General features: G+C 36.5%; 1 protein-coding gene across 1 annotated transcript in view; it reads left to right on the top strand.

Annotated features, from left to right (window-relative positions):
• The window catches only part of LRRTM4 (leucine rich repeat transmembrane neuronal 4), a gene marked incomplete at both ends in the record, with an annotated part of 342010 nt that extends 316382 nt beyond the window's left edge, over positions 1–25628 (top strand). Inside the window, one exon of the mRNA XM_083368859.1 lies at positions 25407–25628. Within this exon, the coding sequence (XP_083224985.1) occupies positions 25407–25628 (222 nt within the window). The remainder of the gene's footprint in view (positions 1–25406) is intronic.
• Positions 25629–26578: the final 950 nt, after the last annotated feature.

The raw sequence follows: 26578 nt of genomic DNA, 5'->3' as shown, positions 1-26578 counted from the left end.
AGTGTAATTGTATTGGTATAAAACTGCACCAAGAAAGTCCAGTTTCAGTCTACTCAGAGCTCATTGATAATTTGGGGCTAGTCATTTTCTGTCAGTCTCACCAGCTATGTCGTGTTGCCGTTGTAATGTCAGCTATAATTATAATCATAATGATAAGGACACTGCCACGTTAGCCTCACTATGCTCTGGGAGGAAAAGTAGAATTTAGGATTAGTTGATTGATTTTATAGGCTGCTCCATTTTGAAAGATTCTGAGGAGCTTACCAATGATGAATAAAATTAAATTACAAAAAAATCAGTAGCATTGTCATCAAGAGCTTGGTATGGCCCATTTGGGAAGGAAAATCTCCATTTATCCCCAGTTGTTTCTCCGAAGAGCCATGTTTTCAAATCTGTTGAAAACAGAGCTTTGAAATGGAGAGGGAATGGTCCAAATAACAATAAGGAGGGCTATTTAAAAGATAGACCCTTTTCTCAGAGGATCACAAACAAATAGATGATGTGGATGACATTTTGTCAGACTAAGATCTAGAGCAAACCCATCCTCTGCGATCTCATTGGACATACAGATTCAGGTTAGAGAAAGCATTCTTGGAAATATTGAATTCCTAAAATGTAATTTAGAGCAACAAAATTATTTCGTTCATTATTTATTATTTTTGTTTACAATACCAAAAGTTTTAAAAGCACAAGTGGAATTCAACAAGTAAGAGCCATTTAGCTTTTTAGAATTGGAGAATTTTTCAAATTTTCTAAACCTGAACACAGAAAGCATGTTTTATTCTATAACTAACTATTTTATTTTTCAGCTGTTCCAGTAGTATTCTATACAGGTTTTACAGAAAGAATTGTATTGAACTATCTTATTCCAGAATGGGTACATCTTACTCTAATGCTGTTAATTCCACGTTTTGTGTGGTTTGGCTTCATTCTGTTTTTCTCCTGATTTGTTCCTGTGAGGTCTTCCAAAGTTCCAGCCTCTGATGAGCTTTGATGAGCTTTGTGAAAAAATACCTTTTATCTTCCCTGTGAGAAAACCTTTCAGATCAGAGTCTGGTAGACTATTCCACATCAGAACTCAGAACACATGGGGTTCAGATTGAAAAGTTGTAAAAAAGAATAAGCACTAAGTTCTAATATATTTACCATACTAAATATATAAGAAGCTAAACATAAGATGGCAACACATATCTCATTGTGTTTAAAATGTTTATTATAGCCTTTCAAATCCTTTGAAGTCAAAGGGAATCAAGTCTCGATTCTTTTGAAGCTTAGATGTGGTTCATAACCAGCAAAATTGAAGAACAAACATCAACTTCGGAAAACTGCAGATTTTCTTATCCATTTAAAATTCCAAAGAACTCAAACCCCCCCCCCAAAGAATTGTAATTTGAGCAAGAACTTGTAAATATTCTAACTCATAAACACTATTTTACATTGGAATGGGGCTAAATCTATCAAATCTCAAACCGTTCCTCACAAAATTTGTATATTCATTTAAACATACATTTAAAGTAATAAATAGATTTGGTCCAAACATAGTGATTAGTCCAGCTGCACATCATACTGAATCATAAACTATAATTTATAAGCAACAGCAGCTGAGTTCTTAAAACATATTAAACCAAAATCAAATTCCATTATGGCTTAGTGTGATAGCAGCCACTCTGAGAATAGGCCCATTGAGATAAATCAGGTTTTATTTAATTGTGATAACCTGTCCCTTTCTTTACCCCTCTCTACTATAAGTATCATTGAAGTCTAGATCCATCTCAGTGACAACTTCTCTCCCTGTCTTTAGTTTACACCTATGGCAACTTATGGGGTTAAGGAAGTATTCCCTCTCTGTCATGGCCCCCATCCTCTGGAACAGCATCTCATCAGACATAAGGAAAGGGCCCGATCTCATAGGGTTCCAGAAAGCTTTGAAAACCTGGTCTTGATCCCAGACTTATGGTTCATTTATGAATGAAAAAAGTTTCGTTTGGCCATCCACCTTAAATACAATTCTGAGAGGATTTTAGTGGGTTGATGTATAATCGTTTGTCTAGAGTCTTGTTTGGTTTTTGTTTTATGTGAGATTATTTCAGTCAGGGCTGCCTACTTGGTTTAATTTATTTTTATTTATTCCATTTCTGTAGCTGCCTAAGTCAACCAATTAACTTTGGGTGGCTTACGATTTTAAAATTCTTAAACAATTTAAAAGACATTAAAACAATAAAAAAATATCCACAAGATAAATACAAACAAACAACAGCTCTGATGATTAATCATTTAATAGTAAAGCCAAGAAATGGGGCCCTTCACACATTTGTGGTACATAGCAAAGTTTTTAAAGCTTTGTAAAAAAGCCACAAGGTTGGGGCCATTCTAATCTCTGAGGGAAAAATATTCCATAAGGTGGAGGCTGCAGCATAGAAATTCCATCTTCTAATTCCTGCCAGTTGACACTCTGGCTGACAGGAACTATAGCACACCTAATCTGTTGGATCTGATTGGACAAGTAGAAACTCTTGGAAATAAACAATCCCTTCGGTAACCCAGTCTCAAGCCATGTAAGGCTTTAAAGGTGACAACTAGCACCATAAATTGCATCCAATAAATACACTGGCAGGCAATGCAGATCAGAGAGTAATGGTATTACATGCACCTTGTAACTGGCACCATTTATTCTCCATGCAGCCACATTTTGCCCCAGTTGAAGTTTCCAAATGTTCTTCAAGGGAAGCCCCATGTAGAGCACTTGACAGTAATCTAAGTGGGAGGTTACAAGGATATGGATGACAGTGAGCAGGATCTCTCAGTTCAGGAGTGTTTTGGTTTGTTTTACATGTTGTTGTTGTTTTCTATTTTGCGTTGAGCAGCATATACATTCAAATAAATACATATATAAAATGATCCTGCGTACATATTTACACAAGGTCTTCATAGCCTAACAATGGCTTGAAGCCTGTTAAGCAATCAATGAAATATTCCATTTGTCTGTCCTTCTGTAACTTTTACCATATGCATTATATAATTGAATGTCAAAGAAGTTACTGTGGCATTTAGGCTACTCAAATAGGAGTATTTTTCCACTAGAATGGAAAATTGGTTTCAAAAGCTGATCTGTCCTCTACGTGAGTTGATTCCTCAATCCTCCTTGTAGGATATATCTTCAGTTCTTTTCCAATGTTTTTAATTTGTTGTCTTGTAAACTTTCCATTTGGCTCTTTATAAATAATAATAATAATAATAATAATAATAATAATAATAATAATAATAATAATAATAACAATAATAATAATAATAATAATAATAATTTTATTTGTATACCGCCCTTCTCCTGAAGGACTCAGGGCAGTGAAGCCTGTGGAACTACAGTTATTACAAATGGACATAAATTATTGCTTTTATTGTGACTGAGAATAAAACTGTTGCTATGATGCAAACAGTTTTTAATGTTATTTTTCCAACAAAGATACTTAGGAAATCACTTACAAATGGAGAAAAAAATAAACATTAATAAAAAGTTGATAAGTTCAAAATCGTATTGGAGAATTAGCCAACAGTTCAAGTGTTTTGAAATTATTTTTACCTCTCAAAGGTAGGTTTGAAAAAGGTAAGCTAAGGACAGAATTTTGCATCATTTTATTTTGGAAAAATATTTCCATCAATTTTATATCCAAAAAGGTTACAACGTTGAATCTCAAATTTATTAAGCTTAGAATAAACACTGTGTCCCAAATATCATGCCTGAATGACAACATATGGGAAAAGGGTGGTATATAAATCTAATAAAATCTAAATCTAAAATCTAAACATACTCAGAAATGTGTCTCTTGGGGTTTTCAGTTTCCCTCTTCCTGATTTTTCTTTATTAATTTTAATTTCTAATACTAGCAAATACTCATCTGGAGCATTCTCTTAATTTTTAAAAATGCCTGAAGGCACTTGTAAAACCTAGAAGTATTCTTAAATATGTGTGTTCATTCTAGAGATTTACTTGGAAGTGTGCTGACTATCAATATTAGAGCAAAAACAAGCCAAGGAATAGAATAGAATAGAATAGAATAGAATAGAATAGAATAGAATAGAATAGAATAGAATAGAATAGAATAGAATAGAATAGAATAGAATAGAATAGAATAGAATAGAATACAGTAGAATAGATCTATCTATCTATCTATCTATCTATCTATCTATCTATCTATCTATCTATCCATCCATCCATCCATCCATCCATATGGCTGCCTCCCACAGCAACTTATCTGAGCAGCAAACTATCTTAAAATTAGGAGAAAATTTCCATCACCAATACAAAAAGTAAAATATACAACAGCTGAGGAAAATGTCATAGTGGGTGGTTGTTAACACAGCCAGGAGACAGGACCCTCCACACATTCAGGGCCCCAAGCTGAGACACAGAAGCTAGTTTTTAAAGCCCTGCAAATTCAAAATGTGTGTTCTACATTCAGAATATTGGAGCTCTCTAGAGTTAAATTAGTCTCAAATAATTAAAGTATTACTTGGTTTGCATTCCACCCATTATATCATCACATTCTATTATATCATATAACATACATTATATATACTGTAACAATAATGTATTAAAATAACAATCATATGTTGTTGTTGTAAGAACCTACATTTAAGATGCATTCTCTACTGTTGGTTCTTTAAATATAATTGAAGATGCTGGGAGAGACTACCAGGTCTCATTTTGTAACAAAGTCTTTCTAAAGTAGAGTCCCCAACCTTTTGGACACCAGGGACCAGTTACGTGGAGAGAGGTTTTTCCACGGACCAGAGGGGGCGTGGTTTTGTGTGCTGCCTGCATCCCACGGATGGGGCTTTGCTGGTTTGTGCGGACCGGTTGCTGGCATGCTGAGGCCTGGTACCGTGGGTTTGGGACCCCTGTTCTAAAGACCTAAAGGGTTTTCCTTATTTTTTCTCTTTTTGTTATTCTGATTTATGTTATTTTGAAATTGATTTTATTACAATTTTTTTCTACATCATTCCAAAATGGGAGTAAATTCAATTTCCATTTTCATCTATGCTTCCCCCCTTGTTTTCTTTGCACTGATGAAAATGTTCCTAAAATGTTTTCAGCCATATGATTATAAATATAGGTCAAGATATGAATACATGGGTAAATTAGATTCATGTGTATTTTACTAGATAAACTTGGAAGGTAAAAGTGAACAATTATTAAGGGAATTAATTTACAGCTTGAGTTCATATTTTCCACTTAAACTACGATTTGTTAAATAAACCACAACTAGGTGGGTTCATCTTTAATCTTTATTCATAAGCCACAATTTGCAAATTACAAGGACTACATTCTCTTCATAAGTTTGGTTGAAGGAAACAAGTAAACAAAATCACATTGCAGCTTTCCTTGGTGTATGGACCTAATTACAGTATCCTCTAGTTGTTTGACCTAATAATACAACAATTCAAATGAGTCTGCCTGGAGAGAGAAATATCAATCATTTCACTTTTGCCATAAATTCTATGTTAGCAGGTACGTAGAAATGACTTCCCAGAGTATTTTAAACTAAAAATAGTTCATATCCCTTTCATGGGTCTAGGTGAAGCTGGGCACTTTCAGACTGTTGATAAGTTTGCTGTTTCAAACTATATAGCCATTTCTTCTAAGTAAGCTGGAAGATTGATGAAAAACACAATGCTTCTAAATCCAGAACAGCCTCACTTTCAGAAAATTCATATACTGTAGATCACTGAAGAGATTTATTTGGAAATAAATTTATTTGACCTACTCTCCAAAGCATCTGAGGGCAATTCAAGGAGTAATGGATGGAAGCTTATCAAGAACAGAAGCAACATAGAATTAAGGAGAAATTTCCTGTCAGTGAGAACAATTGATCAGTGAACAACTTGCCTCAAGAAGTAGTGGGTGTTCCATTACTGGTGGTTTTTAAGAAGAGATTGGACAACAATTTCTCTGGAATGGTACAGGATCTCCTTCTCGATCAGGGATTGAACTTAAAGTCCTCCAAGGTCCCTTCCAATGTTGTTATTCTGTATTCTGCATTATAAGTAGACCTTAAAAACTTCATTAAATTGTATTTCTTGACCACACATTAGTCTTCATTTATGTTGATAGAATTAGATTATGTGTGTGTGTGGGCGGGAGGACCCTGAAAGTATAGCTCCTCCAGATCGGCTATACTAAACAAAAGTTGTGGACTATGGAAAAAGAAGCAATAGAATTAACACACCACAGCTAAAGCAACCCTTCCCTCCAAATGTTTGGTTGGTTCATTACAGAAAGGGGGTTTTAATTATTAAATTGGGGGGAGGGGTTGTTAAGTTTTACAGAGATAAATAAAGTAGAAAATAAAAAAAAGAAAAGTATGAAAAAAGTGTTGTCATCCAACTTCGCAGAATCAAAAACTTTGTAGAAAGGTACATTTTAAGATAGTGTTACTAATTAAAAAACCCCTCAAGTGCAGTCAGAAATCAGGCACAGCAAGAGTTTGAGTGGTACTTTATTGCTGTAAGAAATCTTAACAGAATCTTAAAAGCCATCCCAAACCTTCATTTCAAGGAGAAGATCAAGGTAGGATTATCCTAATCATCATTTCCTGCTTTCCCAGGGCTGAGAAACTCTTTTACTTCTCACATTTTAAGGCCAAAGCTAAATTCCTTTCCATCCAATGAACGTCAAAATAGTTCAGGACAAATAAGTTCTGCAGCTTCCTTAAACAGCACAGGTTTGAGGCTTGGATGAAAAAGTGGCTATATCGAACAATTTCTTCAGGAAAGTGTTAAGAGATCCTATGATCCTATAAGGATGAGGACACTATTTCCCTTAATATCTAGGAAACATTTGCTGATTGATTTCCAAGGTATAGTATTTTAATTTGATTGAGTTGCAGTGCTTTTACAATGGATTTATTTTACACTTTGTATTTTTTTTAAAAAAAAAAAGTTTCCCCTATAAGATTGTAAAGGGAGAAATTGTCAGCTCAGATTCCTTAAAATATAAAAATACTAAATTGTCTAATTGCTTTTCTTTGGCAGCAGCTAGAGCTCATTTTTATAGCTTTTCAAATTCTGCCCTTTTTCGCTGTACCATACATCTGCATATTGTCACATCTGTACTGCTTGACCTTCAGTTTATTGACAACTCTGTCTTCACCTGAAGCATAAAAGCATTTTATATATTATGATGGGATGGTGCCATCATTATCACTTTTTGTAATGTTCCATCACTGTATACAAAACTCCGTATAAAAATTGGATGGAAAAGAAATTAATGAACTGGAAAATAAAATCTTCGATATGTCAGATCAACTAGAGAAGGAAAAGATAGTTTAGAACTCAAAACATTTGTGGAAAATTTGGGGTGAGATCTTTGGACACATTCATAATCCCTCAGTAAGCTGGCTGAGAAATCAGAAGCTTAAAAGATGAACCAGAAAGATCCTTTGATAATATTGGCATTTGGATCTAGATTTTTGCTCTGCAGGTGTTCTCATCACACTAACTCTTACTTGCAATTTGGAATGGACAACCCACTATTAAACACATTTCTGTACTGATTCATAACACTTTCCCCCTGTTTTATTCTGAGGATTGTAAATGTGTCACGTTTCATGCAAGCAGAACAATAATAATAAGTTAGGAATAATCTCTTATAAATACATACGCTTGTACGGTGGAATAGTTAAAGCCAGGTTAGAATAAATGAGCTTTTCCATCAAAAGTTTACCAAAGCAAAAGGGGACTGAGCCAGAGGGCAGTGTTTCTTAAATAATAAAACATAGGTAAAGGTAAAGGTTCCCCCGCACATGTGTGCTAGTCGTTTCCAACTCTAGGGGCCGGTGCTCATCTCCATTTCAAAGCCGAAGAGCCAGCGCTTGTCCGAGGACGTCTCCGTGGTCATGTGGCCGGCATGACTAGACGCCAAAGGCGCACGGAACGCTGTTACCTTCCCACCGTAGTGGTCCCTATTTTTCCACTTGCATTTTTACATGCTTCCGAACTGCTAGGTTGGCAGAAGCTGGGACGAGTAACAGGCGCTCACTCTGCTACGCGGCACTCGGGATTCAACTCGCCAAACTGCCAACCTTCTGATCGACAAGCTCAGCGTCCTAACCCACTGAGCCACCGCATCCCTTAATAACTTCCTAAAAATAGAAGTAATATCAGAACCAAGCAAACGTATAGCAAAGCAAAAGAGAAAGAGAGGTCCAGCTACTTCAGAAATCCTGGTCCCTTCTGAACGAAACAGTTTTTTTTTAAAAAAAAATGTTGAGTGGCAATAACTATGCAATACAGGTAATCCTCAGCTTATGACCACCTGCTAAGCGAGATGGTTATTAAGTGAATTTTGTTCCATTTTACAACCTTTCTTGCCAAAGTTTGTTAAGTGAATCACTGAAGTTGATAAAGACAGAAGACGGCAAAAGGGGATCACGTGACCCCAGGAAACTGCAGCTATCAGAAATATGAGTGAGTTGCCAAGCATCTGAATTTTGATTACATGACTGTGGGGGATGCTGCAACAGTCATAAGTGTAAAAAAAAGGTCATAAGTCACTTTTTTCAGTGCCGTTGTAACTTTGAACAGTCACTAAATGAACTTTTGTAAGTCAAAGGCTACCTGTACAGAGAGCTCTCTTCACCAGGGGGCGCTTTCAAAAATTGGCCAACCATCTCCATAACTTCTCAATCAGAATTACTAATGAATTGAACCCTGGTGACACAGTGGTTAGAATGCAGTATTGCAGACTGACTCTGCTCACTGCCAGGAGTTCGATCCTGACTGGATCAAGCTTGAGTCAGCCTTCCAGCCTTCCAAGGTTGGTAAAATGAGGACCCAGATTGGGGGGGGGCAAGATGCTCAGAACACAGAGCAGTTCTATTCAGCACTGCTCTTAACCTATAATGTGTCAAGTTTCTGATGTATGGGCTTTTCAAGTGACTCTGAGGCATTGTTTACCTTAAAAGTCCTTTATTAGCCTAATACACCGGCAAATGCTTGCTCGAAGGAAGCTGGAATCTGAAATCTCCGCCTCTTGCACAATGTATTAAAACACAATTCTCCACCTTTCTAAATTTGTCATTAATCATATTCTCCAATTAATTTAAAGAATCAGTTTCCCTTCTGTTAGAAGACCCACCAAGGCCTTATCTTCTTCAGTTAGAGAGATGGCCTTAAAAGTGCATTCCTACTCATCCCTCCTCCCAACCTTAAACTAATCTTTTAAAGCAATACACAAGTTTAACATATGAAACGGCTACTTCTTCATCTCTTGTCAAGCAATAACATTCAATGTTAGCAGCATTGACATAATGGGTTAATCTAAACCATTGTTGTAAACTTTATTTCTTTGGAGAACAATGATGTAAAAAATATATCAAAAATAGTTTAACTTCTATTTAAACAACTCATGGATCAGGCTGATGCATTGGAATAAAAGGTCATTTATACAAAGAGGTTCCCCCCTTGCCGAATAAAGGCAAGGAAGAGGCAACAAAATGGCATTTTAAGAAGGTTCAACACACTTATTCAGGCCAGAAAATATTAAAAGAATAGTATGTTCAACAGTGCCATCAAGTGGTACCTGAAATAACGATTTCACTGTGTACATAAACTTGCAAAGTTAAGAATATGCTGTTTTGATCTGAAGGGAAAATCTCAAAATTGCCTTTCCTCCTGTGAGATATTTCCGTAAATAACATAGTAGAGAGTTTGAATGCTTTCAGACCTAGTATTGTATTTGTCAGAGATATCACTGCAAGAACAGGTAGCTAGCCAAAGAGACGAAATAGCAATAACAACCTTGTTTATGACAATTGTGCCACTATTGAATTATCAGTGTTGTAGCTTGGACATGGATTATCACACATTTTCTTAAACCACAGTATGGATTCCTTAGTTTTGATTTAGCTTGTGTGATCCCAGCATATATGGTTGCAAAGCACAGAAGTTAAACTAAGTTAAAATTTCCTGCAAACTTGTTCTGATCCCAGTTTGACTACAATAGTGATTTTAACACTTCAGTCTATTAAAAATAGACAGGGATTTCCAGCTTTCAAGATCCTGAACTTGGCCATTGGAGGGGGTGGGGTTCTCATGAAACATCTGCAAGCAAACAACCAAGCTCAGAAGCATCAAGAATTCAACAGTTCATCCCTGAGCCACAGAAATTCTTGGAATAGCTACAAAGCTCTAATGTAATATCAAGTCTCTTGATTTGGAATTGGGCAGGACAAATGACAAAAGCAGAGTTGCACCATTACAGTGCAACATCTGTCTCTTCTCTACATGGTTTGTATACATTCAGACAAAAGGGGAGGGGCTTGCATTATAATGGGATGGTATTGCTTTTCTCGTGCTGCTTTCTGGGATAAAAGTGGGGTAGGGGTGGAATTTGTTCAACTGACCTCTTGATAAGAAGTTAGCAAATGTGTAATTCCTGAACTTATTACTGTGATTCACAATAAAATGTCAAAAGAAAGTTATATAGGTAAATTGACTGAGATGGAAAGCTGGCAAGCTTGAGTTCTCAAAATACTAACGCAAGACTCAGCTACCGGTATTTGAAATGTTCTACCAATAGATAGGGACGTGGTGGCTCAGTGGGTTAGGATGCTGAGCTTGTCGATCAGAAGGTTGGCAGTTTAGCGGGTCAAATCCCGAGTGCTGCATAGCAGAGTGAGCGCCTGTTACTCATCCCAGCTTCTGCCAACCTAGCAGTTCAAAAGCACGTAAAAATGCAAGTAGAAAAATAGGGACCACTACGGTGGGAAGGTAACAGCATTCCGTGCGCCTCTGGCGTCTAGTCATGCCAGCCACATGACCACGGAGACGTCCTCGGACAAGAGCTGGCTCTTTGGCTTTGAAACGGAGATGAGCACCAGCCTCTAGAGTTGGAGACGACTAGCACGCATGTGCAGGGGAAACTTTACCTTTACCAATAAATTAAAATCTTATGTATGAGACATGTAACTCTTCATTAGGAGTTGAATTTATTAAGTGATATTTTTTATTTAGCCATAACATGAAGTTCTTCCCTATGTCATCTTCCATGGAGAAACTGCCATGGAGAAACATCTCTGCATCTATGAATGCATCTGAGGAAGTTCCATTTAGCAAAATTAGAACATCTCTTCCTCCTTAGTAACTGTAGATAATTTTACACTTCAGAGGTCTGTAGAACATCATCCAAAGGGAGTTCTCATTTGAAGACAACAAGAGTTTCTGGATCGATATGTTAATTGGAACAAATCCTTTGACAATTGCACTTTTCAGAATTTTCCAGTGCAGTGACTGGAATGCAAACATGCTTGCCAAAGTGGCATAGCTTAGAAAATAAGTTGGGAAAAGTATCTTCAATTACATATTTTGTGACTTTATTCAAAACCCATCAAAGTTGAAAACTCATACCGAAATTGAGTAGGAGAAATTGAGTCAATAGAGCAAAGTTGGAAATTAGATTTCCCCATCTTTAATGTGAAATGCAGCTATTTATCTGGAGAAAGTGAAAACAACATTTAGCCATCATTCAGCTATTTTTGAGGATTTTTAGCTTCCTTTTGAATAACATCCCATAATTATGTTATTCTCAAAGCACATTAAATATATGGGGGAATCTCTCTTCCATACTTTTGAGGGAGTAAAATAACTATTATCAGATACTATCATCTTTCCCTTAAAGGAAGAGCCTTTTTGGCATCATTATCTACACTTGATAATTTGAAGCACTATTGATACTTTTAGAGAGATGAAGGATGTGATTTTATGTTCTTCAATCCCAGGCTTTAAGCTTTCAGCCAGGACTGAAAAGAATTCATCACAGTTTTGAAAAAAAGACTATTACTTTTAGAATGTTAGGCAGAGAACTCTTCCATCTTGATAGTCAGAACCTGCACTTGGTGGAAAGCAGGAATGGGATGAGATCTAGTCAGATGGTGAAGCTGGACGTTCTGAAGAGGTGTGAAAAATTGTTTGAAAATCAAAGGAAATCTCACCTCGATTGTGGTTGACTGGAGGGGGAGGGAGAACACTTCATCTGTCCTTGCATTGCCACAAGAGACCCAAGGCCAGACTCCCTTGAATTCTGTTGACCCTTATTAATTTTGTGTTGAATGTTACTCAGCCTCATCAATGTCAGGTGTAAAGAAGCAGGACCTATTGTAAGAGTTATTCAAGAAGAGTTATTCAAGCCTATACACAAGAATCTAGTCAACTAAAGTTCAAGATTAAATTGGAGCTATATAAGGATCAGTAGAATTCAGGGTGGGGGGTGGACTTGGTCCTCTTGAGGACTCTAAACTGATAACACATTTAACTCTGCCTGCTAGCTCTGTCTTCTCTTCTCCTATAGGCTACCAAGTTAGGAGCTCAATTTCTGGGGTCTCAGAGCCAGAAAAAAAAATGGGTTCCAGAGGACAGATGTGACCTGCAAGAACTTCACGGCTTCAGTAAAGCCCTCAGGTTTTGTGAAGATTGGTGACAAAACATCACTCAGTCCCTGCTTGGAAATTGAATGAGATAAACTATCCTTACTGATTGATTGACCGTTTTGTCTCTTTCCAGCCTATGACAATTTTAGATTATGTTCATATTTAAAATTAGTGTCAATTTTCCTTGGGAGGAATACTAAGGTTTCATCAGATTGTTGACTCTGCTGCTCAATTTTACACTCTTCACATCATACAAATCCTTTGCCTTTTACAAAATGTGTTCAATTTTCCCCCTTCATATTTGTTTCCCATCCAGTGTGTTAGAAGGCTGAAAGAACCAGAAAGAACAGGATTTTGATTTTCCTAGGTACTTTAAAAGGAGGAATTGAAACACTGGGTGAGTTAATAGATCTAGTGATGAGTTCATGAAAACTAATAGCAAATGTGAGGGCATCAAATTATCTTAATGATTTGTACAAAGTGCAGTGCAGGGGGCCACAGGTTATTTCTCCATATCCTTGTACATTATATAAACTAGGTCATTCCAATTAGTGGTTAAATTGTTTCACAGGATTATCATGCATTTCAGCATTGAAATCAAGCAAAACTCTGTATGAGGATGGTTTTATGAACATTTGTGCTGATTTTGAAAAGCACAAATAATTCCGACTGACACTGTTCACTAGTTTATTGTGCATAGAACAAAATCTCTCTCTCTCTCTCTCTCTCTCTCCCTCCCCCTCCCTCCCTCCCTCCCTCTCTTTTGCACTTACACTAAATTATTGGAAAAGGAGATTATAGGCATCCAGTGCAATGAATGTTCAGTGAAATTATCATTAAAGCAGGTTTATGCTTCTCACCGATCATACAGATGGCCAATGCACAGAATTCTTATTTATATGGAGATGAGGCACAGTGTAGCCAACTCCAACTCCGACATGCATATCACAGAAAATAAGAATAGGTTGATGAAGATGCTCATTTAAAGGAAGACTTGACCTCTGAATGAAAGCAAGCAGCAGAATGCATGGTGATAGGGCAGGATTCATGTTTGTGAGATGGACAGCTATATTGAATGAATGAATGAATGAATGAATGAATGAATGAATGAATGAATGAATGAATGAATGAATTCCTGTAGAGAAAGTTCTCAAAAATTATAAAGACATACAGTGTCTGGTTTGGATATTATGCTAAACCATGGCATGATTAGGCCTGATCTGATGTATAAACCAGAATTAGCTGGGGTTCAAAACATATCCAGTCAATCATATAGCTGCATGGTAGATTTCTATCGCACATATGAACCATTGTTTATCACATACATAGGTGCAAAATCTATAGCCAAGATTGACTATAGACATTAATTTCTCCAAATACCTGCTGGCCATCAACAACAATCCCACGCATCCCCTTTGCCCCATCTTGAGACCTCTGCCATATATGATACTTAAGTGTGCAATGTGTGTGAAAGTTTAAATGAAAAGATAAGCATATGAGATACTTATTTCAGGTTCAGAATTTACCAATTGCCATCCTCAGCAGGAAACCAGTGACAACGTTCTCTTTTTGGGATTGATGTAGCACAAAATGTAAAATAAACCTCAGTTGTGGTAGTATTTTAATGTTTCATTAAGCTCCAAGCATAGATGGGTAGTATCTCTTAAGTAAGTAAATAATGAGGGGATAGTGATGGTGATGGTGATGATATCCATTCAGTTGTGTCCAATTCTTGGCCATTCTATGAGCCGTACTATGAGACTATGTATAGCTATGAAAAAGCAACACAAAATGCTATTTTCACATCTTCTGATATCGCATATTTCTTTGGGTTATCCTATGCTCTAGCTGATGCCAGCTTTGATGGTGAAGTGAGTACTAGAGGTGACTTAAATGTAAATGGAACCCAAAGAAAGGCAAAAATTGCCCTTTGGGTCACACAAGAACCCTACATTTAATGTGGATGGATGGAGAGATGGATGGAAAGGGAGGGAGGGAGGGAGGGAGAGAAGAAGGAAGGAAGGAAGGAAGGAAGGAAGGAAGGAAGGAAGGAAGGAAGGAAGGAAGGAAGGAAGGAAGGAAGGAAGGAAGGAATTTTTGTTTGGTACTCAGAACTTCTTTTTTTCCCTTCTTCTCCACACGTTTGTAGAATATTAGACTAGCCTGAGACTGCTCAGATCATGGCTGACTGGTTTAGGATTCGGTCAAGCATGCTGTCTCTTATTGACATGAGCTACAGATATTTTTCCCACAAGAGTTCTTTGTGCTTTTCACATGCAACAAGGCAAGTTAGCTTTCCCTGTAGAATTTCTTTTCTTTCTTTTTTTTACTTATACTTGGAATTCATCACAAGCAAAGGCTAACAGCAACACCAGGAAATTGTTTTGCATTTAGAATCATTGCAGCCAGTCTGATCAAAGATGAGATTAAAATGTATTTGCCTTCTTGTTAATTCTCTCTCCCCCTCCCCACCTCATTTTCCAAAATGCAGCATAATCATATTCTGCTTCATCACTAGGCAGTTTTCAGAGGGACAAAGTATCATGTCCTTCTAATACCTTTCAACCTAGCTTCCTCTTCCTCTGCTCACCAGAAATGTTTGTGGAGGTGATTTTTTTGCAGCCTGAAAGTTTGAGGAAATTGGTTTGCACAAGGAACTAGAAAAGGCATGTGCAAGATAAATAAATACGGCCATAGATTAGGAAGAGACTAAATTTAGCCATGAAAAAAGCAACACAACACGCTATTTTCCTTGCATAGAATGCTGTGGCATTCCTTCATTATGGTAACTGAAGCTTGATCATATTTATGATTCCTTCGAAGTGGATCTTACTTTTCTTAGTGAATTTTTACTTATTTCTTATCCAACCAGTAACTTTCCTATTTCATTCACTTGCATATATCATCCTAATTAAAACTTAAAATTAATGGCAATTTCCTTTCTTAACATATGGGTAGCACCATACTGGCAGAAAGAATGAATTAAAAATAGGCTATTTCCAGTGCTTGACAAGCTTTGAAATATGCGTTTAGATACGTTTTTAAAATCTGTGTTAACCATACATTTAGAGACGTAAAAAGAAAAGCCAGAGAACTAGAGCCAGATGGAATTGTGAGATCAAAAATCAATGGATGCCATTAAAAGAAAGTTCCTATTTATTAGAAAGTTGCTTAGGATGTCAGCCTGTTAATTCCAGGGGACGTACAACTGGGTTTCAATTTCTGTGCTGTCAGCATAGATATTTGAAGAGCACTTTGCATGTTCTCACTTACATTTATTTATTTATTTTAATTTTCCTCCTGCTATATGGGCTCGGGTCTTTCCGTAGTCCCTCAGAGATGGTTTGTCCAGCTATATTCTTCTCCTTTAGGACTATTTTGCTTTAGGACTATTAATTCTAAGCAAGGTTAAGGCAACATGATGATCCTGGAAGCTTTATATCGATAAATACCTCTGTTGGCATGCTGCAAATTCAACTTTGGGCAAGAACTTGATTTTCAAAAATGTTTCTTGGTCCCATGTGGTTCTGAAAGGCCATATTAGAAAGTGAAAAAAAATAGAAGCTGTAGTCCAGAATTTTGTTTTGAAGTGTGCCTTTCTGCCTAGGAAAATAATAAACAAATGGAGGAATGAATGAATGAATGAATGAATGAATGAATGAATGAATGAATGAATGAGCAAAGATAAAATGGATTGATAGAAAGTAGAACTGCATGAAACTATCATTTGGAGATTTAACATATCAAGGGATAGTTTTAACAATGAATCCTGATGTTAATTTTAGGAATATCTGCTTCTATAGATAGACTGTGTTTAAAAGAAGCTCTGGAAGAGGAAGAAGATTGAGACTGATTTGAAAGTGCATTTAACAATGACAGGCTAATAAGAGTAACATGGACATAATAAACCGCCTGATGCCTTATTAATTAAATAATATTTCATACTCAGAGCAGAATATTACATGATTAAAACTTTTTTTATTATCTCACCTTAATGTGAAAAATAAATAAGTTTTCTTGGGAGAACAGTGGTTCCTTAATCTTAATGGGAAATTGTTTCATAATTTCCCTTCTTTCTCTAATATAAGAATCAAACCAAAAGATAATTAAAAACCAATTCTATGTTCCTAGGTATGTAAAATAGGAAAGTCAAGATGGCTGCAATGAATACATTATTGAAGTCCCACCTCTATTTTATGTGTGTTGTGTGTGAATAGGGTTTTGACGGCACAGTTACAGCCTACACCATGACTTTTCACACACACACATACATACATATACCACCCACCCTGTAAATGGCTCTAAATTCTTGACAGGTAGTTACCAGGAGTTAAGCTTAATTCAAAGGAGATTTTGTTGAAATGGAAATTAATTTGCAAATAGCTCTCTTGCTATGTTTTACTTTAATTTCCTCCTGGAGCTTGTGCATGCCTTTCTTGATAAATAGGACAGGAGAGACATGCCCAATGGAATAAAAAAACCCATTTGTTTTATAGAGATTATTAACAAGAAAAATAAAAATAAATAAATATAATGGTTTAAAAATATTCTTTGCCTGAAAGTCTGGGGAAACTTCATTAATTTTCTGCTTGCCTGATCTCTGATAGACAAAACACCTATGGAATATGATTAAGGCAAGAGAAAAATGTATCATTTATTTTCTAACATTGGTTGAGTCCCTCCTTTTAATTTTTACATAAGCCATTTAATAGAACCATTTAAAAGCTGTTTAGATGAATTATAAAAGCAAAACAAGGGATTCTAGACACTGTCAACAATTTTTCAGATGTTGTGACTTATTCTTGTAAACCAATGCATCACTTTTCATTGTTAAGAATTGATTGATGTTTGTGAAATAGGTTTACTGTTCATGACACTTTAAATGATACCTTAATACTTCATTCACCTATAGCTGCTAAAACTGGCTAAGGAATTCTGAGAGCTGAAGTCCACACAGCGTATGTTAAGAAACGCTGCCTTAACTGCACTACCCAAAGAGAAGAGTGAGGAGGTGCTCCTACTTGTGAAATTAGATCACACACACACACACACATTTCTGAAGGAATGCACATTTCTGAAGTTTCTGAAGGAATGCAACTTCTCTTCTTTGTCTGTGAGTCATTGTTTGACTGGCCGAAACAGTTGAGTTACTGTCTCAGCATGAGAGTCTAATTCTCTCAAGAGTTAATGAGACCAATATCCACCCAGGATAAAAAGAGAGTCTCTTCAGCAGGATAAATTTTTGAATGCTTTTGCCCAATCATGCATATTTTTGTTCTTTTCCTTTTTAAAAAACTACAAGGAGCTAGCTGGACATTGCTACTTCTGTGAGTCTTTCTGAACAGTGACAGACTAAAGTATTTCAGTTAAGAGAAGCGCTTCTCTGTGCTTACTATCTTTTTATGTTCAACAAGCCTAGTGGTCCCTATTCAACAGTGGGTACTGCACAGAGGAAAAGGCTGAAAGGAAAGGAAGGTGGAAATTATATATTTCTGGGAATTGAAGTCCCCAAGTCATAAAAGGGACAAGTTTGAAGACCCCTGATGTAGGCAATAAGAGCCAGTGTGATCCAGCGGTTAAGACACCAGGCTAGAAAGCAGAAGACCATGAGTTCAAGTCTCACCTTGGCCATGAAAGCCAGCCGGATGACCTTGGGCCAGTCACTCTCTTTCAGCCCACTCCACCTCACAGGGTTGTGGTGAGGAAAACAGGAAGAGGAAAGTGTGTATGATATGTTCATTGCCTTGACTTATTTGTAGCAATAGCACAAATAGCACTGCACTTAGACTTATATACCATTTCACAGTGCTTTACAGCCCTCTCTAAGGGGCTTACAGAGTCAACATAGTGCCCTTGAACAATCTGGGTCCTCCTTTTACCAACCTTGGAAGGATGGCAGGCTGAGTCAACCTTGAGGCAGTGAGACTTGAACTACTAAACTGCTGTCAGCCAGCAGTCAGCAGAAGTAGCCTGCACTACTGCACTCTAACCACTGCACCACCAGGGCTCAGGATATAAAAGACAGGATATAAATAAATAAATACCAACATTTTGTCCACCTTATTTTTATTGCATTTTTAATCAGCCCATGTGAGTAAAGAGTTTTGGTCATGGTGACAACATTCGGAAAGAAACATCAAAAGAACTTTATACCGCAACTGAAATCAGAAGCTGGATTTGAGGAGCCGTCCAACCTGCTGCACGTAACTGATCCTACTTTTCCTTCTGCTGCTGCTGATTAGCTGTTTTTTGGTACATATTATCTAGGCCAGGAGTCTTCGAACTTGGCCCTTTTATGACTTGTGGACTTGTGGACTTGTGGACTTCAACTCCCAGAATTCCTCAGCCAGGCACACACAAGTCATAAAAGGGCCAAGTTTGAAGACCTCTGATCTATGCAGTTCTTGTTGTCATCGTCATAATCAGTTGCCACTTTTGTCCTCCTTTGGGGTGAAACATTTTCTGTTAGGGAAGAATTCGCTTGTAACCCTTCTGGTCTTTATAGCTGCTGGTAGGAAGGACGTTTTCAGATTTTCAGATGTTGATAGTTCTTCTATTCAAACATTTCAAAGAGATGTTTGATTAAGAAATGATCTTTGTTTGAAAGGAAGTCTTGGGGGCTGTTCTGTTTTAATTCCACGCAGAAAAATTCACCTGCATTCTTTTTTTGTCAATTCACATTCAGTTTGATGAAAGAGACCTGCCTTTCCAAATATTTTTCAAAGGAAAGAGAATATTGATGAAATTTTCATGGATGAGATGTGGCGTTCTTGCAATTCTTTAATTAGGTGATGGTCCCTAGGAATATTTGAATATCCTGCCTTTCAATTTTTGACATATTTGCAGCAATCTACAACATCTCCAGATTAATATGTTTCAGTTCTGTTATCAGAAGATGGCTCTTCCCATGATGCTTTTTCAGAAAATATGGATAGTTAGCAAAACATCAGGATGATGGAAAGACATGGAACAGTAAAAGCAATCCATCTGCAGTTATAAAGTCATCTCAGAATCATGATCAGTGGTGGGATTCAAATATCTGAACATCCGGTTCTTTGCGTGGATGCAGGGCCTAGAATGGACTTCCGAAAGTGACATCCGTGCACTTCTGGTGGGCCGTTCTAGGCCTGGGAGGCCTCCAGAACTCTGAGGCCTAGAACGGACTTCCAGAAGCAGTGTGGGTTCAGCCACTTCTCCGAACTCAACAAAATTTAGCTACCGGTTCTACCGAACCGGTGCAAACTGGCTGAATCCCATCACTGATCATGATCAAGAGAAATGCAAAAGAAATCTCCAAGTAGTCACAACATTCGGTGTAAACCTGAAGGGTTTTTGTTTTTTTTTAAACAAAGGTAGTTGAGAAAGTGCAAGGTATACTTTGACACAGCACTCAACAATCTTCCTGACAAACAGGTGCCCTATTGTGATGATAATATTTGTGGAACATGAGATAGAAGTTAAGATTACTCTATTATCTGGAAAAGACAAGAAGACATTATCTTTGATCAATCCCATCTTTGTATAATGTCTAAAAAAACAGGCAGTTCTTTTTTTCTTTTTCTTTTTTGTCACTCTCTCTTTTAGAGAAATAGTGCATAGGTAAAGAAGAAGAAAAATGTCAAACTCTCAATGTCACGTGACACGTCGTGATGTATCACAACTTTTTTTGCCATTGCCGGCAATGGGGTGGGTGCGGTTTTGCTATGATGCATCCAGCCCATGGGCCGGCAGTTTGACACTCCTGATCTATAGGAACATCCATTCAATTTTTTGAAGAACGTTACAAACTTTTGAAATAATCCATTTTTTTCTACAAAAATGTATACATGTCACAGCTTTTTTAGAAGATTTAAGGAAAATGGGATCTTTAACAACAAAGAATTATTTTAATTATTTTCCAGTGCTTTTGTTCTTGAACATTTAGTAGTGCTGATGCCACATGTTTACAGTGCACAGGTTGCCACAGAATAGGTTGCCAACTTTACCAAATAAATTTACCTTTTCCCCCATTTGAATCATTCCCTCTTGTAACATACAGAATCAAAATTGTAATGTTTCTACCATTTAGTAGCAAGCTCTACAAAAGTAGGTTGCTCAGATCAACAGGACCTACTCCTTTGTAAATATGCATGTGACTGCAGTATTTTTCGATGATTTACAATGTTTCATCCTCAAAATTGACATTAAACAGGAATTTAAAAAGAAGACTTAGCTCTCTATTATAGTTTGTTGAAATGCTAGCTTTGTATGTTTGGATAAGTGTGTAAATTCTTTCTTTCTTTCTTTCTTTCTTTCTTTCTTTCTTTCTTTCTTTCTTTCTTTCTTTCTTTCTGTTTTTGCTTTTCTCTACCAGTGACATGAGAAAACATTTTCAAATTGTCTTATATTTGTTCCACCACATTAAATAAATGAACCATATATTTAACTGGATATTATTAGATGTGATACAAGTGGTGGGTATATAATTTGTTTAGAAGAAGCTAAATGCAGATAATATGAATAAGAATACAGTTTGGTGATAAATACATGTCATCTCACTTATTTCAACAGAGATTTATTTTTGCAATAGGCAAACAGAATGCCAGATCAAATAAAAACCCATACACATGCATACACACACAAAGACAATAACCTTTCACTAAGAAAGGAAAACTTAAATATACGATAGGGTTTTCAGCTTTGGCGTCCTTCCCTGAAATATATAATTTGAGTTCTTTAGTAAGCAATCCAAGTCTTCTCCCTCTATCCCACCTCAGCAGAAACACTGATATTTTCACAACATGCATGTAAATAGTGATAAACAGGTACCAGTTCCAAAACAACAGGAAAAATTACTTTAGTTAAAAGGCTGGACTAGAATTAGAAAGATCCAATAACCATCCAAATAGGCTTTACTCTTAGTTCAGCATTCTCCTTATTAACAGCATATCCATCTTGTCTTGATTTAATTTAATGTTCTTCCTCATTTTTCTTCATAATTCACTTTTAAGCAATATTCAAGACTTCTTGGGATCTGATAATAAAGCACTAGAGCTGGTGTACTGATGAGATCCCATTCCAAGCTTAAAATGACCATAGAAGTTTCATGTAGATGTTAAATTGCATTAAGGCAGATGGAACCCTGAGTGATATCATCTAGGTTATAAATACTAATCCCTCAAGCACCTTCTGAGGTACATCCTGACTGGATGGATCAGAACCACTGCAAAACAGTGCTTCATGTGCCAATTTGTGGTCTCCCATTTAGCTTCTGGCATAGATCAGTCATCATGCTGGAAGGCCACCATCTTCTAAATCACCTTATTGAAGAATGGAGGGTTAGAGGTTAACTTCTAATGATCTTCTGGATTCTGCTGGACAGAAAATGTTTTCAATAAAAGTCATACAACTGCCTCCTTTAAGCAAAGGGGAGCATATTCCTCACTCAAAAAAGCAATCTTCATCTCCCGTAACCAGGTCCTGAGTATCAAGGGTATAACAAAGAAATGATGACTGTTGACTTTCCATATATATGTCATCCATCTCTTCAAGATTCAGAACCTTAAAAGCATCTGTAAGAACAGGACAAGTTATATTGAAGGTCACTTTTCTATGTCCTGTCCCTATACTGGAGTCCAAATCAAGTCAATTGCAATTAGCTGTTTGCAAAGAATGATGAAAATTGATCATGGTGAGCCACACTTCTCTATGAAGAAGCAGTACAGTCTTATTCTGTACAAACACACTGAAAGCGGAAAAGTAACACATCCTGTGTTGTGCACTAGATTGCACATTGCACAAGTGCCCTACTGCTAGCTAGAACTGTTCTAAGAGTATCTCCATAGGATACCAACCATCTACAAGTCCACAATATTATTTGGCTCTTAAGATTCTACTTGAGTTACCATATGTTTGGCAGAAAAGGGTGATTAGTACCAATAAAGAATTTAAAATTCTCATTGAAGAAGTTTTTATGGAACTAAGTTTAGGAACACTGAAGTCCTGCCATCCAAGGGTTAATCCATAAAGATGCACCAATTAATGTTTCAGTGAATGATCAGTTTGCTACCAAACGTGATTTGTTTCTTTCCAAAGAATAAAAATATATAGAGTGGTGATGATGATATCTTTATGATTAAGAGCATCCTTCAAGAGCATCATTCTTGATACAACTACTGCATTTAACAAGTTCCCTGAAGGCTGCAGTAATTATATCTCTTCATTCCACACTAATGGACTTATTGATTGTTACTTCTCTAAGTAATAGTCTGTAAGGTTAAGAGCTTCACCTGAAATTAGATTTAATATCTGTCTGGGAAAACAGAACAATGACCACCTATGAAGAATTGTTCTCATGAAAAAATGTGACACCCATTTGGTGGAGAAACCCAAGATTTCTAATGGTCAGAGGGTAAATTAAAATAAAAAGATAGAAAAATATATCATACCATGTTTCTAGAAGAAAAGGGGGTTATAAGCCATTAATATTTACTTATATAATCATTTCATTAGCTCCTTTAATTGAGGAAGCATCTATAAGTATTTTGTAGCAAACTACAAGATTTCTTTCTTAGAAAATCTTGCTCTTACAAATCAAGTAGATCCAATCCTTCACTTTATATCTTGTCATATTTTATATTTAACTTGTGCTTTTCCCATGCCACATAAATTTAGATATATCCTTCTGCCATTGTTTAAATGGTGCATCACTTGTCAAAACCGGTATTGTCTGAAATAAAAATAACATTCTAGGTAAAACATTCATCTTAATCATAGCAAGTCTCCCCAACAATGACAGTTATAATTTCTCCCATTCTTAATATTTCATTTTTAACTTCATTCCATGTGTTAACATAATTGTTTTTAAATAACATATAGTTCATATAGTAATACCTAAATATTTAACCACCTTCTCAGTCATGGAACCCATTTTATTCCTCAATTCCCTTTGGTCTTGTATTGTTAACATCTTTATCTTCTGGTTATTAATCTTAAAACCTGCCAATGCACCATTTTTTAAATTTATCATTGATAACCCAGTTCTCTTTAAATGTTCCAAAACTAGCACCAAGACATCTACAAAAGCTCTTAACTTTTATATTTCTTTTTAATATTTATGCCCACAGTCTTCTCATGTTGCCTTATGCCTCTATTCAATATTTCAAGAACTAAAAGAAAGAGAAAGGGGACAATGAACACCCTTCTCTTGTTTGTTAGATCTCCATTAATAGTTATTTCTGCTTTCTTGAAGTTTAAATCAATCCTACTCATTTTCTAAAGTTCTCCTCAAAATTCGTATCTTCCAAAACTCAAACCAAAAAAAAAAAATCTAATTCAAATTAGCAAAAGCCTTCTCTGCATCTAAAAAAGATCATTGTGGCTTGTTTTTCATTATGTAATTCCAAATATTCCAAAATATCCAACACAGTTCTAACAGTATCCTTTATCTTTTACCGAAAAACCAACATTGATCTTCATGAATAAATTCTTGCAAACTTATTTTTAGTCTTTCAACTAAAATCATAAACAACTTGTGATTACTGAATAATGATATTGACCTGGCTGTTTATCCTGGTATTTGGGTCAGTGTGCAGTTACTAAGGAGGATTAATAGTTTACTTAAGGAGTTTTGTTGGAAGAGTTGTTTGTTTTTTTATCTTGTGTCATGGATTTGCCCCACCTACCAACCCACCCTCTCCAGATGTGAGTTCAGAGGAGGAACTTGGAGGTCATCTAGTCCAACCCACTGAGCTGGCAGGATACTGTTTGGAGCCTGAGGTTCATTTCCCTGACAGCATTCCTCTTTCTTTCTTAAAACCAGCTTCACCTGTTTTGGAAGTCTTCACTTTGTTTTCATTGAAAAACATATGATTTGAAGGAATATAAAAAAAAGGTTTGGAGGAGAAGTTGAAAAAAAAATACTGGAAATGCAATTTAATGGGGCAATTAGATTTAATGGTATGATTCAGAAGCTTTTATCTCCAATTTGGAGGAAAAAACAAAACCACAATTTTCTGTGCCTTACCTTGTTAATTTCTGCTACATTATTGAGTTTTATTTCAGGGTGGGAGGAACTAAACACAACATCCACTGGCTTGCAATATTAGTTAGAGCAGGGACATCCACAGGGCACATCAAAAAAGTCAACATGTTAGCCACAACTATGCAATCAAAGCTGTGCTACTTTCTTTAAAACAATGAGGCTTCAGTCGTATTGTTTTGGCTGCCATCTTGAAATTTAACCAGTTTACTAATTCTTGCAATCTGCAAATGGCATTTTGGTGAAAGGCATTATCACTTAGGGGAGTTTGGAACTAAAAAGAGTTTCCTTTCATGATCATTCTCTCTTCCTCTCTGAAAATGATTGACTGCTATAGCCATGTGTTTCAACTGCAAAATAAAATTTAAAAATGGTGAACTAAAGGCCAAGTGCACAGGAAGCCTTATCATTTTTTTCATCAATCCAGGAGATAAAGACAAAAGATGGGAGATAAATGAATGTATAGATGGATAGCTAAAATAGAAATCCGACATAGTTTGTAGCATTTAATAATCTCTAAACCCTTGAAAATTAAATAAAATAGTTTCATGCCAAACGTTTTCGTTTCATCTCAGTCCTATATTCCCAATATCTCTGAGGGACACAATTTTGTTACTATTTTTATCTTGTGTGGATTAAACAGTTTCGGTTCCTAGGTTTATATGAGTAGCAATGTGCTTGTAGTATCCATATGATTCTTCAGAGTAAAACCAATGTTCACATTCCCAGGTGCAGGTGTAGACGAGCAAACCATAAGCTAAATATCTAATTCAACCAATGTTTGACTTTAACAGCTATAAAAACAATTGCTAAGGGAAATATTACCTAGGTAAATAAAGGATTTTCCCTTAGTAATTCAAAGCACTCTTTGAAACACTTCTCTTGTCTCAACCTACACTGTCTTTTTGGTGCTAAGCTTTAACATGCACATTCTTCTAAAATTATGTTAATCTGTCTCTTCCCAGGTCCCTCATCATATGAAGACTTTGCCCTATTACAGCTATGACCAACCAGTGATTGGATACTGCCAAGCTCATAAGCCTCTCCATGTAAATAAGGGATATGACACTATCTCCCGAGACCAGGCTGAAGGCACCAACTTGGAGCTGAGTCGAGATCACAGCTTCATCGCTACCATCGCACGTTCTGCTGCACCAGCTATTTACATTGAGAGAATACCAAACTGATGGAATGCCTTCTGGATGAAAATGAAGAAGAATGTGTGAGAGGGTTCTTATTTTCCCCTCTGTAGGGAAAATGACCCTTTGATTCAAGAGGTGAAAGGCGCAAGAAGACATTTAGAACTGTTCCAGGGGAAAAAAAATGTTCTCAATCCAAAACCACAGAAAGAGAACAAAATGGTGGATGTCTCATAGAACACTGGAAATTCAATCTGGTGACCTGGCAGTATAGCTTGGTGAATTCCAAAATGTCCATTGGTTTTAAATTGTTGAACAAACTTCTTGGTGTAAATATAAAACGAACAAAAAGATTGTTGAGTTCTTATATGGAAAAAAAGAAGAAGTTAGATTTCACTCTAGCAACATAAAGGGATGGATTAAAAGTTGTGTTTGTATATTTGATTTTTCTACATTGCACGGTTCTGATGGAAGAGAACCACAGATGCCACTTTGGGGTATACGGGGACTGGGAAGGGGGGGGTCTACCAAATACAGAGTGAAGTATTATTTGTTTATAATTGTTTATTAGTCTTAGAGGTTTCCTTTAACATTTGCCCCCTTTTCAGGTTGGAACATACCAAATCAATTTTTCTCACTTCTTTATTTCTTTAGAATGCAAAATCTGTCTTATAAATTCCAATTCCAAATATGGTGTCAAAGGCATTTATTGAACCAAACGGACACTGACAATTCTGTAAAAGAACCAAGATGCATAACTGACAAAACTTGGGGTGCATGTACATTTAAAACACATGCTGTACATTTTTGAGGCGGGGTGACATTTGACTTTTTTTTTTCTTATCTTCATTGTGATTCATTGTTGACACTTCTGTTATGTTTGGGGCTCTTTAAAAAGGGGGGATGATTAATGATGCAATATGAGCTCACACCTGAACGTGGAACTTCTAAATGTAAGGGAAAGGGAAGACTTTGGGTATAGAGAAATGCATTGCATA

Source organism: Vipera ursinii (genome assembly GCF_947247035.1).
Source record: "Vipera ursinii genome assembly, chromosome: 8".
In the NCBI taxonomy this organism is placed as follows: domain Eukaryota; kingdom Metazoa; phylum Chordata; class Lepidosauria; order Squamata; family Viperidae; genus Vipera; species Vipera ursinii.
This window is presented reverse-complemented; position numbering and strand designations above follow the sequence as displayed.